This window comes from Globicephala melas, chromosome 12 (genome assembly GCF_963455315.2).
Source record: "Globicephala melas chromosome 12, mGloMel1.2, whole genome shotgun sequence".
NCBI lineage: Eukaryota > Metazoa > Chordata > Mammalia > Artiodactyla > Delphinidae > Globicephala > Globicephala melas.
In genome coordinates, this window is record NC_083325.1 from 51,993,787 (window position 1) to 52,006,884 (window position 13,098).

The 13,098-nt window shown below is 51.1% G+C and overlaps 1 protein-coding gene across 6 annotated transcripts in view; it reads right to left on the minus strand.

Moving 5' to 3' along the window:
- Positions 1–13,098, minus strand: part of TTC7A (tetratricopeptide repeat domain 7A) — a 121,654-nt gene that overhangs the window by 87,336 nt on the left and 21,220 nt on the right. For 2 of the 6 annotated variants that reach the window (XM_030857743.3, XM_060309132.2), the window contains one exon: positions 484–614. In XM_030857743.3, the coding sequence (XP_030713603.1) occupies positions 484–614 (131 nt within the window). Of the gene's footprint in view, positions 1–483; positions 615–12,857; positions 12,967–13,098 lie in introns of all 6 variants that reach the window. The other 4 variants (XM_030857745.3, XM_060309133.2, XM_060309131.2 and 1 more) reach the window with 4 other exon arrangements.

The window sequence follows — 13,098 nt, forward strand, 5'->3', positions numbered from 1 at the left end:
TCCAGAGCACCTGAGAGCTGGGAAGAGTGCCTACATGGACCTGACTGTACCCTTCCAAGGGAAGGGTAGCGGGCAAATGGCTTAATCTCTCTAAACCTCATGTATTAAACAGGGATGAATGTAACACCTACTTCAGAGAGCTGCTGTGAGGGGTAAACAAGTAAACGAACACAACAGGGCTGTCACATTTTTGGTCGTACAAGTTGAGCTCACCAAGGAGGTTGCCAGCCGCTCGCAGGGGGCGTGGACTCTTCTGTTTATTAAAACTCTTTTCTGGCAGTAGAGAGTCTCATGCTTACAGAATCAGGATACTACAATGAGTTTTCCAATGGATAAAGCAGAGCATCTTCAGGGCAGGTGGAGGGTCCTCTTTTCTAATTTGTACAAGCAGGACCTACAGTTTTAGTGGGGTGGGGGGTTGGATAGATACAGGTGCTCAATAGAGGGCAGTGATGACCAATGGGGCTATTATTTCCAGCTCACCTTCTCCAATTCCTGCAGGAACACCTGAGCGATCCAGGAGGCCCTCTCGAAACAGGTGATCACTTCCTCCTCCCTCTCGGTCAGGCGGTGGCGGGAAGCGATGGAGTTGGGGAGGCGTTCCAGGGAGAGGCCTGCGGGACGAGGGGAGCACCTCGGACCTGCCCTGCTCGGTGGGGGACGGGGGGCCCAACTCCAGGCCCCTCCCAGGGGCCCAGGGTGGGCTCATCCGAGGAGACTCTGGAGCAGCCAGTGGGAGGCAGAGGTCCTGGGAGGGGAAGGAGGGGGCTAAAGCAAGGATGGTATTAGCAGTGGTTGGGATCAAGGGGTGGACAGACAGCAGGCACCCATGCCCCACGTGGGGAACCACACTGGTGGCACCCCCATGCCCAACTCCTGCCTGCTGGAAGCACTCCTGACCCCTCCTCCCCAGGCACTCACCATGTTTACATCATGGAGTGGTTATTTACGTCTAGCTCTTCTCTCCCCCAGTAGTTCAATGGGGGCAAAATGAGCCTGTTTGGACTGCCACAGTCCCTAGCACGTGCTAGATGACTTGATTACACAGCATTTACATGCACCCCTCCCGTGGAACCAGTTTCTACCTCACCTAAGTCAGCCGCTCGGGTCCTATGCGCCTGCAGTGGAATTTGCTGTTTTTGCGTCCCTGGCATCCATTTCCCATTCTTTCCACAGCAGCACCTCTCTTTCCCTTTGAGCACCCATTTGTGCAGCCTCGCTCAGCCCTGTGGCTCACAGGGCGAAGACCCCGCCCCACCTCAAAGGCAGGCACGTGATCCAGGCTGACTCATCATCAGGGCCACAGTGATTGGCTAAGGGTGTGCACGTGGCCTGGTTTGTGCCGAGAAGACCCAATCCCAGAATTCTTACCCCTTCCACTGGGCTTGTTAAACTGCTAAGAGGCCAGCCTGGAAATGTTAGGGAAAGGCTGCCTTAAAATGAAGCTACATAACGTGAATGTCATTAACATGATTGTACACCTGAAAATGGTTAAGGTGGTGTATTTTATGTTTTGTGTTTTTTACCAAAATTTAAAAAATTTTAAATATAAAAGCATAGCTCTAAAGCAAAAAAAAAAAAAAAAAACCCGAAACTATAAGAAACTAAGAAGGGAAAGCTGTAAAGGGAAACAACTATATTTATGTCTGGGTTTTTGGTATTTTGCTTTTTTTTTTGAGACAGGAAAAAGATTGAATAAACTCAGTCATGAAAAAAAAACAAACGAAGTCTACACAGAACAGAGATGAGACTTGATGGAAAAGGGCAGATTCCTAAAGACACTGTTTGAACACTTGCCTGAAGCACTACCCCCTGAAACTTTTCAGTACATGCACCAATAAACCCCTTCCCCCATTTTCTCAGGGAGGGGTGGGGTCAAAGTCCACTTAAATTGTGTTGCTGTCACGTGCAACTCACAGTCCTGACTAGAGAGCACTGTCCTAGACTGCGGTTCTCGGTGGGCAGAACCCAGATCCTTCTCACCTTTGTGCCCACATGGTACTTTATATGTAGTAGGTGCTCAAGATGAAGTGACTGAAGGAAGGTCCAAGAGGAGAATCCTCAACTCTCTCCTGCCCTTTGGCCCCAATATCCAACTGATGACCAAGCCCTTAACATTTCAAGCCCCCCCTCCCCTTCCCTTCTCTTATCTCCTTATCTTAGGCTTTATCTCTTGAGTGGATGACCACCTTGGCCTCCTAGCTGGCCTCCCTGCCTCCAGTCTCGCTCTCATCCATCCTGCTCAAGGATCCCAGGGTGATCCTTCTAAAACTCCACTGCTTAAAACCCTCCACTGGGGTCCCCACTGCTACAGGGTGAGGTCCAAACTCCTGACATTCCATACCATGCCCTCCAAGATCCGTCCCTGTCACCTCCCCAGCTTTGTCTCTCATCATGTTATACATCAAATGTTTGTGTCCCCTTGAAAGTCATAAAGTCATATGTTGAAAACCTAATGCCCAAGGTGATGGTATTAGGAGGCGGGGCCTTGGGCAGGTGATTATGTCCTGAGGGTGGAGCCCTCATGATAGGGATTAGTGTCCTTATAAAAGAGACCCCAGAGAGCCCCTTCCATCATGGGAGTACACAGCAAGAAGTTGGCAGCCTGCAACCTGGAAGAGGGCTCTCACCAGAACCTGACCGTGCTGGTGCCTTGATCTCAGACTCCCAGCCTCCAGGACTGTGAGAAATAAGTGTCTGTTTGGTATAAGCCACCCAATCTGTGGTGCTTTGTTCTAGCAGCCTGAGCTGACTATGACACCATACCTGCTGCATCCACGCCCAGCCTCCTGCTCCCACTGTGCTCGGGTTGCGCCTCTTGCCTGGAATGCACCCTCCACCCCACCCCCCAGAGGCCACCCAAAATTACAGCTCACCTTCTGCCACTGAGTGCCCCCTCCTCTAGGGAGCCCCCCCAGTACACCCTGGTATAACCAACCATTCTCTCCTTGGGCCCTGATCTACACTTTACGTATTCCTGCCCCACCATTTTGTTATCCTTATTTGTTCACGTGTTTGCTTGGCCAGACTATAGGCTCCTTAAAGGCACCAACCTTAACACGTTCACCTTTCTATAACCTGCCACACAGTAGGCGCTCAGCAAGCACTGGCTGGCTGAAGAAACGACAAGCCTGGTGGTGTCTGACAAAGTACAAAGTACTCTACAAACACAAGGTAAAGATACTGCTGTCCTTGGCTAGATTCCCAACTCATATGGTTTCAGTGACCTTGCCCTCTGCCAGACTGGGGTGTGAATGGGTCCGAAGGTCGGGATGCCTCGGCCTGGGGAAAGGTGGACACAGACCGCGAAGGCCCTTGCTCAACACAAAGACTCAGTTACGCGGGTCACCAAGTGTCAACGTGCCTCCTGCCAAATGACTCACGACCCGGAAAGGACTAAGGGGGAGGAGGAACAGAGGGCACACTGGAGAAGACGTGGCAAGAAGGCAGGAGAAGGCTGGTCCCCTCGGCTCACTGCCGGCACTGGCCCAGCCACTCCTCTCCAGACCCACGGCCCCTGTGTACCCTACAGGACAGTGGGACATAGAAACTGTTCAGGGCCTGGCCTGGAAGCCAAGTGGAAATGGCAGGAGGGCAGAGCCAACTCCAGAAGACACAGAGAGGGTCTCTTTTAACACATCCTTGTGCTTTCCCCCCCCCCACCCGCCCGAGATGTGCTGCTGTCTGGGTTCCCTCCTGCCCCACCTCTGGGCCCAGAACTGGGATGGACCAGGTTCAGGCTGCCAGTCCCAAGCCTCCAGTGGGCTGGCCATGGCAAAGCGGTGAATTCAGCAGTCTGTGGGGCCGCCACATTCCCCGTGCTCCATTTGTTCCTTCTGCTCCCAGCAGGGGCCTCTCCACCAGGCTTCTCTGAGAATTCTAAACCCCATCCTCCTTGAAAGCTCACAGCACACCACCTTTTCTCTGAAGGCTTCTTAAGTCTCCCGCCTTCAGAGCCAGCAGCACGTTTTAGCTGCGCCTCCTCTGCGTATGCCTTTCCCCTACATGGTGACCACCCTCTCTGCCCATTTCTGGTTGATCTTTGCACCCAGCGAGAGCAAGGCCTGGGGCTTAGTGAGTGGATGGACACACAGACGAACTCATGCCGAGTGTAGAGGCCGATGGCGTTTCTCCCTCTCCATCTAAAAAATGGTTCTTGTGGAATTCATAAACCGTGGCGTATTTATACAATGGAATACTACTCAGAAATAAAGAAAAGGACACACTCTTGATACATACAACACGGGTGAATCTCTCAGAACTTATATTGTGCAGAAGAAGCTACATATCAAAAAGTACAGGCCATGTGATTTCAGTTATATGACATTCAAAACAAGGGCAAAATTATAATCTATATTAACAGAAACCAACCAGTCATTGTCTGGGGTGGGTCTGGGGAGGGGATCAATTGGCAAAGGACCTGAGGGAATTTTCTGGGGAGATGGAAATGTTGTCTTTATTGCGGTGTTGGTTACATGGGTATCTATACTTGACAAACTCATCAAATTACACATTTAAGATCTATGTACTGTGTAAAAATATATCTAAAAATAATAAATATATTCCTTTTTGAAAGGAAGCAATTATGATTCCAGAGGACTAATGAAGATCAAAGTAAACGGGCTACAGTCACTGAGGTAGTGGTCTGTGAAAAAATTTCTAACATATAGCAGACCAAAAAGCTTCCTGGAGCTGGCAACAGCTCTTCCTAGTGAGGGTCACAGCCCAGTCACCCCAGTTCTGCCCATAAAAAGAGGCTTCTTTGTCCGCCTGCCAGTGCAGGGGACATGGGTTTGAGCTCTTGTCCGGGAAGATCCCACATGTCGCGGAGCAACTAAGCCCGTGCGCCGTAACTACTGAGCCTGCGCTCTAGAGCCCACGAGCCACAATTACTGAAGCCCACGTGCCACAACTACTGAAGCCTGTGCGCCTAGAGCCTGTGCTCTGCAACAAGAGAAGCCACTGCAATGAGAAGCCCGTGCACCGCAACGAAGAGTAGCAGCCAAAAGTAAATAAATTTATAAAAAAAAAAAAAAAAGAGGTTTCTTTGCCTTACATTTGCTCTTTGAGTCATATGATGGGCCATTTTCCTGTCACAAACATCTGACGGGAAATCTACTGGGGATTCCAACCCTCGGGTTCCTTCATCCTCTGCCCTGTGTGTTTCTGCACACGTGGCCAGACCACAACACTAGCTCCAAGATGGAGACGGGCTGCTTCTGAGCCCGCCCCCAAAGGATCCCAGTGGATCCCAGCCCTGTTGAGCGGGCAGGAAGCCAGAGGCTGTCAGGAAGCACGGGCACTGCCTCCTGATTCCCACTGGCAGAGGGGCCTTTATGTGAAAACACCCAGTCGTGCGAGCCAGGGGAGGTCCCCTTTCAAGGGGAGCGCTTGCTTTTCCATTAACTTTGAACTTTCGGTTTGGAGGCAAACTGACCCTGGCACAGCTCAGCACCCAGGCTGGTCCGGGCCTCAGCGGTCTCAGTGACTCATCACATCCCAAACAGCAGCCCTTCCAAGAGGCCCCGCCCTTGGAGCCCTGGGCACTGGATGCGGAGATGGAGAGCACGATGCCTCCCCTGTGATGGAACTTTCCAGATGCGTGGACCCCCGCCCTCCTGCCTACCCAGCTGGTCCAAAAGCACAGGGCACCCGAGAGGCGTAGGCCCTGTGGGGGTGGAGGATGGGGGGGAGGAAGAAATGCAAGTCATTGCTTCAGCCTTCAGGGAGGAAGCCTCAAGGCCGGGTTGGGAAGAGAGCCCTGATAAATCACACTCAAAAGTGGGCAACTGTGGGCATATAAAATGGCACAGCTGCTGTGGAGGACAGGCTGCCATTCCTCAGAAGATTAAAACCAGAATTACCATACGATCCAACAACTCCACTTCTGGGTATATATGCAAAAGAATTGAAAAGAGGGCCTAGAAGAGACACGTGTACTACACCCATGATCAGAGCAGCGTTATTCACAGCAGCAAAAAGGTAGAAGCAACTCAAGGGTCCACTGATGGATGAATAAAGAAAATGTAGGATAGGACTTCCCTCGTGGCACAGTGGTTAAGAATCCGCCTGCCAATGCAGGAGACATGGGATCAATTCCCTGGTCCGGGAAGATCCCACATGCCGCGGAGCAACTAAGCCTGTGCACCGCAACTACTGAGCCCGCGTGCTTACAGCCTGTGCTCCACAACAAGAGAAGCCACCACAATGAGAAGCCTGCTTACCACAATGAAGAGTAGCCCCCGCTCACTGCAACTAGAGAAAGCCCACGCGCGGCAACCAAGACCCAATGCAACGCAAAAAAAAGAAACCATTATTTTTTTTTTAATTGTAGTATATACACACAATGGACTATTATTCAGCCTTAAAAAAGAAGGAAATCCTGCCATATGCAACAACATGGATGAACCTTAAGGACATTATGCTGAGTGGAATAAACCAGTCACAAAAGACAAAGTCTGTATGATTCCACTTCTGTGAGGTACCTAGAGTAGTCAAGCTCATAGAGACAGAAGATAGCATGGTGACTGCCAGGGGCTGGGGGAGGAGAATGGAAAACTGTTTACTGGGTGCAGTTTCAGTTTTGCAAAATAAAGTGTTCTGGGGATTGGCTGCACAACAACATGAATGTACTTAACACTACTGAACTGTACACTTAAAATTTTTTAGGATAATAATTTTGTTATGCAGCTAAAAAATTCTTAATGGTTAAGATGCTAAATTTTTTTTTTTTTTTTTTTTTTTTGCGGTACGCGGGCCTCTCACTGTTGTGGCCTCTCCCGTTGCGGAGCACAGGCTCTGGACGCGCAGGCTCAGTGGCCATGGCTCATGGGCCCAGCCGCTCCACGGCATGTGGGATCTTCCTGGACCGGGACACGAACCCATGTCCCCTGCGTCAGCAGGTGAACTCTCAACCACTGCGCCACCAGGGAAGCCCAAGATGCTAAATTTTATGTTACATTTTACCAATTGAAAAAAAAAAAGCAGACAATTTGACTCCTTGTATCAAAGTTTCTGAAAAGTGTACACATTTCAATCCAGTAACTCTACTTCTAGAAATTTATCCTTAAAAAAATAATGTATGCAAAAAATGCAAAAGTTGAGCTTCAAGGATATCCAGTGCAGTATTGTTTATAATGGCAAAAAAAAAAAAAAAAAGAGATTTAACCTACAGGTTCAATAACAGGAGACAAGTTTGCTAAACTACAATAGATTCTTACAATGAAATGCTATAAAGCTATTTTATGTAGTGATGTAGATGTATACTAGAAACTATTTCGTAAAATATTAACTTTAGAAAACAAGTGTATAAAATATATGATTGTATGAACTTATTTTCGTTTAAAACATAAAAACCTATAGGAAAAAAGACTGGAAGGATATACCTCAAAATGTTTAGAGAGATCTCAGTCTCAGTTTCCCCAAAGACAAAATAAGATCACTAACAATGCCCACCTCATAGGGTAGCTGTGAAAATTAAATTAGATGGGTCTTACACTCTCAGAAAACGTTTCAAGTGATGCTCAAAATGACCTCTCATGTAGGGGTTTAGCCTTTCCCTAGAATGACAAATGAGAAATCTAATTCAGGGAGAAGATACTCCTTCCAACACCCCTCAGCTCAAAGTGCTAACTAGATCCAGGTCTTCTGGCTTCAACACCGTCCGCTCTCTCGGCCCAGACTCCACGCGTCTTTCCTTACCCTCGGTAACCCACCAGGGGTTCCCACATCTCAGGTTTCTGGCCAGCGCACGGGGGCCTGCCTTTCCCATGTGTATCCAACGGCTGAATTATAGCTGTCTAACCTGGCAGGAATGGGCCCTAGTGTTGGTGCTGGTTTCTCAAATACACCCCCCAAAACCCTGTCCATACTCCACACCTCCACCAACTACTCTCTGGGGTGACCTCCAACGATGGAGGAAAGGCCTGCCAGGAGAAGATGTGGGGAGACCACTCCAACTCCCCGTGGTCTCCCTCCATGAGTCCACTTGCCCTCCTGCCCTGTTTCGTATCTCACAGTCCAGGCAGAACCTCAATGAAGGCTTGGTAAGCACACAATGAACACACCCAGCCTCCTTCCAAGACACCCTCATCTGCTCACTCTTCTCCACCTGGAGGCCAGCCTCTCACTCCGTGGACCACAGTCTGTGGCCAGGGCAGCAGCACCAAAAGTGCTGACCTGCTTCCCCACAAGGCAGACGGCCCACGCCCCTTTGAGAAGGAAGCCAAAGTAAACAGTTAATTCCTGCCATACCAGGACTAAAAAAAACCCCAAACCAATATCCCACCATGTCCTGCCCCAGGAGCAGCCTGGTGTTCTTTTATTTTTGAAAGTTTTACTAAAGCCATAAAATCCCAGGTGAGAGCAGAGGAGCTGGGGGTTTCAGAGGCTGAAAGAACAGAAAAAAAGAAAAAAAAAAACCTTGAGGGGTGAGGAGAAGAGAATTTGCAGATCATAATTCTCACAGCTGCCTAATGTTTTTTACATTTTTACTTTTCACAGCACCTTCACAACTGAGCATCTCACTGCAGTATTTTGGGTGAACCGGGGGCATTTTCCTTCATAGCCAGGCAGGTCTTCTATCGGTGAGCCAGCAGGCAAGCCTGCCCAGAGTGGCCTCGCTGGTGCTGGGCCGTGAACAAGCGGCAAAGGGGTTTGCTAGGCTGAAACACAGGGCAACACTGGTTTTCAAGGGGCCCACAGACACAACAAGCCCCAAATTAGGCAGCAACGACTCGGTCTTTAGGGCTCAGGGCAGGACTCATGGCTGGAGAGATGGGGGGTCATTCCCCACATCATTACCACATTGAGCGAGCACCAGAAAAAGGAAAGCAACACAGGCCGGAGGAGAGAAGGAAGCCGTTCGCCACAGAACGGCCCTCTGAGAGGCGGACAATGACACTGGTGCTTTTGGGGGCTGAACTGGGTAAGGCTTGAGATGTCGAAAGAACAGTCCCTGAAGCATCCTGCACGTCCGTCAAAGCTGGGGCTACCCCTTAGGACTCAAACCAACAGAATAGAGGACAGTTTGTCACCTGGATCTACAACGGCTTTGCCTCGTCTAGGGCCCAGAGCGCTCTGCTCCAGATGGACCCAGACAGCATGCTGACCAACAGGTGAGCTGACTTTACGGGAAACAGGCTGGGCCACACTTCATGGTATGGCTACCTAAGGCCAAAGTTCTGGAACACCAGCAAAAGGGAGACCCTGAGCCTTCCTGCTGGGCTCTCAGTGCCCCCTCATTTCCCAGTCCTCCCATGCACAACCTCTCTTAGCTCCAAAAAGGTAAGACACCACCCCGCTCCAAACAAGCCACCTCCATCTCCCAGGGGCCTCCCTCTGGATTTTCCTTTACCTGGAAGGCACCTCTTCCACTCATCAGCAGCTGACTCCTCCTGAAGTTCAGCCTCACCTCCCAGCTCACATGGGAAGGCCCCACAGCTAGCTGGGTCTCACTCACTTCCCTCTCTGGAACAGAGTGTGTCAGTCAAACAAGTACTCCCTGGGCATCAGGGACGAGCCCCAAAGCCAGAATCAGAGAGAGCCAGGTTCAAATCCTCACCTGGTCACTACCGGTGTAACCCGAGGAGAGTCAATTCTGCCTGAGCTCTGGGGTTCTGTCCTCCATACCTTTCACCTACTTTGGTAACAGCACCCTGATTTTCCTTCGAGGAACCATTCCTCCAACTCAGTCCACAAGATTCAAGTGGGGAAATCCCACCCCGGGCACCAAACCAGCCACCTAAATGCCGGTCACTGAAACTGGTTCCAGGGTGGGCATGAGACCAAACCAGGTCAACGAGAACCTTCCCCAAGGCTTTCTCTCCTCCTGAGGTTGTGAGTTTAGGCTGCAGGACCACGTAAACCTGGAGCTGTCGAGAAAGACCACAACACGTGGAGTCCCTGGACCCAGCTATGTTTGATGCTATCTGCCCCCAACGACTTACTACTTACATAGGCCCATACGTTTTCAGTCCCTCCCCCTTTTGGTTGTTGCTTTTCCAGCTAGCTGGGGTTGCATTTTTGTCATTACAACCGTAAGTCTGATTATACAGAAACCAATCCCTAGAAGCATGATGTCAGAGGAACAAGTCGTGAAAGGCAGGACTGGCTGAGCTGGGGTCAGGTATGGGAGGAAATGCAGGACTGGCTGAGCTGGGGTCAGGCATGGGAGGAAATGCAGGACTGGCTGAGCTGGGGTCAGGCATGGGAGTGAGGACTGTGCCACTTCTCAGCTAAGAAACTGGAATTCCAGATACAAGGCGGCAGCAATGCCAGTTGAAATGCAGCCTATTTGGTCTTGAGGCGAGACCTCGGGCCACGAAGGCTGGAGCTTTAGGCTGTCTGGTAGAACACTGCAGGGTAACTAGCCTGTGCTGGAGCCCACAGTGAGGCCTACAGGAAGGGGCAAGCTGCGCTCCCGGCAGCCGTTCGGAATGACACAGCTTTGCAAACAGGCCCTTTTTGCCTGTGGACAAAAATAGAGACGGCTGAGAATCAAATCAGACAATCGGAGTTGGCAGTTCTCTGCTCCTGCTGAAGGTAGTGCTGGAAGGGGCAGGAAAACCGGACCCCATCAGGAGCTAAGGCTGCGGCCCGGGAAAGGCCTGATTCCTCCAGGACCCCCCAAAGAACCCTGATGTGGGTCTAACCTTGCTAGAGTCCCCTATGTCCCCAGGGCCCACTTAGGGCCCCCTCTGGGCTACCCTGAGGGGCAGAATGACAGTGCCCAAAGGCATCATCCATCCTGGCCAGCCCCCAGGCTCTGCAGTAAGTGTCAGGACCCTACCTCTCCTTTCTCAGGGCTTCTGGACGTCCCATACCCTCCTCTGTCTGTGCGAATGCATCTCGGAGGTAACCCCTCTGGAGGGGTCCTCTGTCATAGGCAGGACTCAGGCTTCGGAGACAACCACTGGCCAGCCCAAGCTCTGCTATTCACAGGCTGCACGATCGTGGACAAGCCTCAGTTTTTCCATCCATACAGTGGGCATATAACAACTCCCTCCCATTCTACAGAGATCAATTGAAAGTTAACCCACCAGCCCACAAATATCAATATCTATTAAACAAGAGTTCCAGGGCCGTGTTTCTCAAACTGTAAGGTGAATACATGTCACCTGGGAATGCTGTTAAAACGTAAATTCTGATTCAGTACTTCTGGTGAGGGGCCTGAGAATCTACATTTCTAGACTCCTGGGTGGCGCACATGTGATAATCCCACACCCTTACCACGCCCACACCCTCGACAATCATACGCTCAGGTTCCAGAGGGGAAGGGTCCACACCGCGGGTTTCTGGGTACACCATCGAAGTCAGGTACACCAGAGGAGCTTGGAAGACTGGGGGAGAAGGGACCAAATGGGGGATTGTGCTAGGCAGGGGAAGGGCCCTCAGCCCTGCCAGCCCTGCTCTGAAGGGGAAAGCAGGTGCACTGAGTATGTCTTTTGTGGGTGAAGAGACCCAGAGCCCGCTCTTGAGACACCCATACACACGCCCCCACTGAGCCTCCAGGCCTGGCTGCTCAGGCCCCTCCCACCATGACACACTGCCCCGCCCTCCTCCCGCCAACCAGGTGTGCCTGAGAACTCAACTCCCTGCTCCACTGGAAGATACCAAGTGGAACCATGGAGCGGAATACGATGCAAGATGATAAATGAGCTGACATGTAATGGCCTAGCCAGGCCGAGTCCTGTGGAGAAGGCACATCAGGCTCCCGCAGGAGGCCGCCTGGCATCTGACAGCCTGAAAAGAGGCAGCCTGGTGGCAGGCACTCTGGTTCACACACAAACCAACTGACATCTCACTTGCACCGGCCTCAGTTTTCTCATCTGTAACCTGAGAATTGGCCTAGATCATTTCTATGCTTCCTTTCAGTCTAGAATTCTGAGCAGCCCCATCAAGGGGTGTTTACAAGCTCTGGCTGCCTGGGTTCAAATCCTGGCTCTGCCAATGCCAGTGAAATCCACAAGAGTCCCTTCACCTCTCTCCTCGTAACTCCTGGGCTGTAACATGGGACTGAAGAGAACACCTGCTCAGGGAGGGGGGTTACTGTGTGGATTGAATGAGGGCACACCTGGCATGGAGTGTTTAATAAATATATATTATTATTCTGTGAACTCTGTGGCATACTGCTGCCACCATTCTTATGATGGCCTGAATGTTTGTGTCCCCTCAAGTTCATATGTTGTAGCTTTAACCCGAAATGTGATGGTATTTGGAGGTGGTGCCTTTGGAAGGTAATTAGGGTTAGATGAGGTCATGAGGGTGGGGACTTCACGATGGGATTAGTGGCTTTATGAGAAGGCAAAGAGAGAGGGATCTCTCCATGAGCACCCATGGAGGAAAGGTCACGTGAGGACATAGCAAGAAGGTGGCCATCTGCAACCCAAGGAGAGAGGCCTCACCAGACACCAACACTGCTGGTACATGGATCTTGGGTTTCCCAGCCTCTAGAACTGTGAGAAATAAATTCCTATTGTTTAAGCCACCCACTCTATGATATTTTGTTATGGCAACCTAGCAGACTAAGACAAGCCCCATGCTCAAAAGTGAAGTCAGGACCAATGACCAGCCATCCCCATCCCCTACTCTCTGCACTGGGAGCCACACCAGGTCCCGCCAAACCCAGGAAAATCACCACCATGCACACCCTGGAGGCCACGTGCACAGTCTCAAGCACACGCAGGGTCAGAAGAACCTCAGCATGCTGAGCAGCAGGGCGCAGGCATTGCGACAGGACAGGGAGGACGGGCAGAGAGGAGGCAAGCAAGGGGGAAGCCTAGTGCAGTCAGTGGGGGGCGGGGAGTCAGTACAGCCCATGAACGAGCAGCCCACGCCAGGGACACCCAGCTCCTTACCTCCCCTGCAGCACCTGTGACCACCGGGCCTGTGTTCCCCCAAGAAGCTGGAGGCGTGCTGGAAAGAGTAGAGAGCAGGAGACAGGGAGCAGTAGGTACCGAGCCAGGTCTACAGGAAAAAGTGCCGGAAAGGAGCCCTAAGAAAGGGTGTTAGGTTCGGGAGTCCATGGCATAAGTGGTTTCCAAGAGGCCAGAAAGACCCAAATGCCAAATGAAGATCACCCCCAAGACCAGCCTGTAC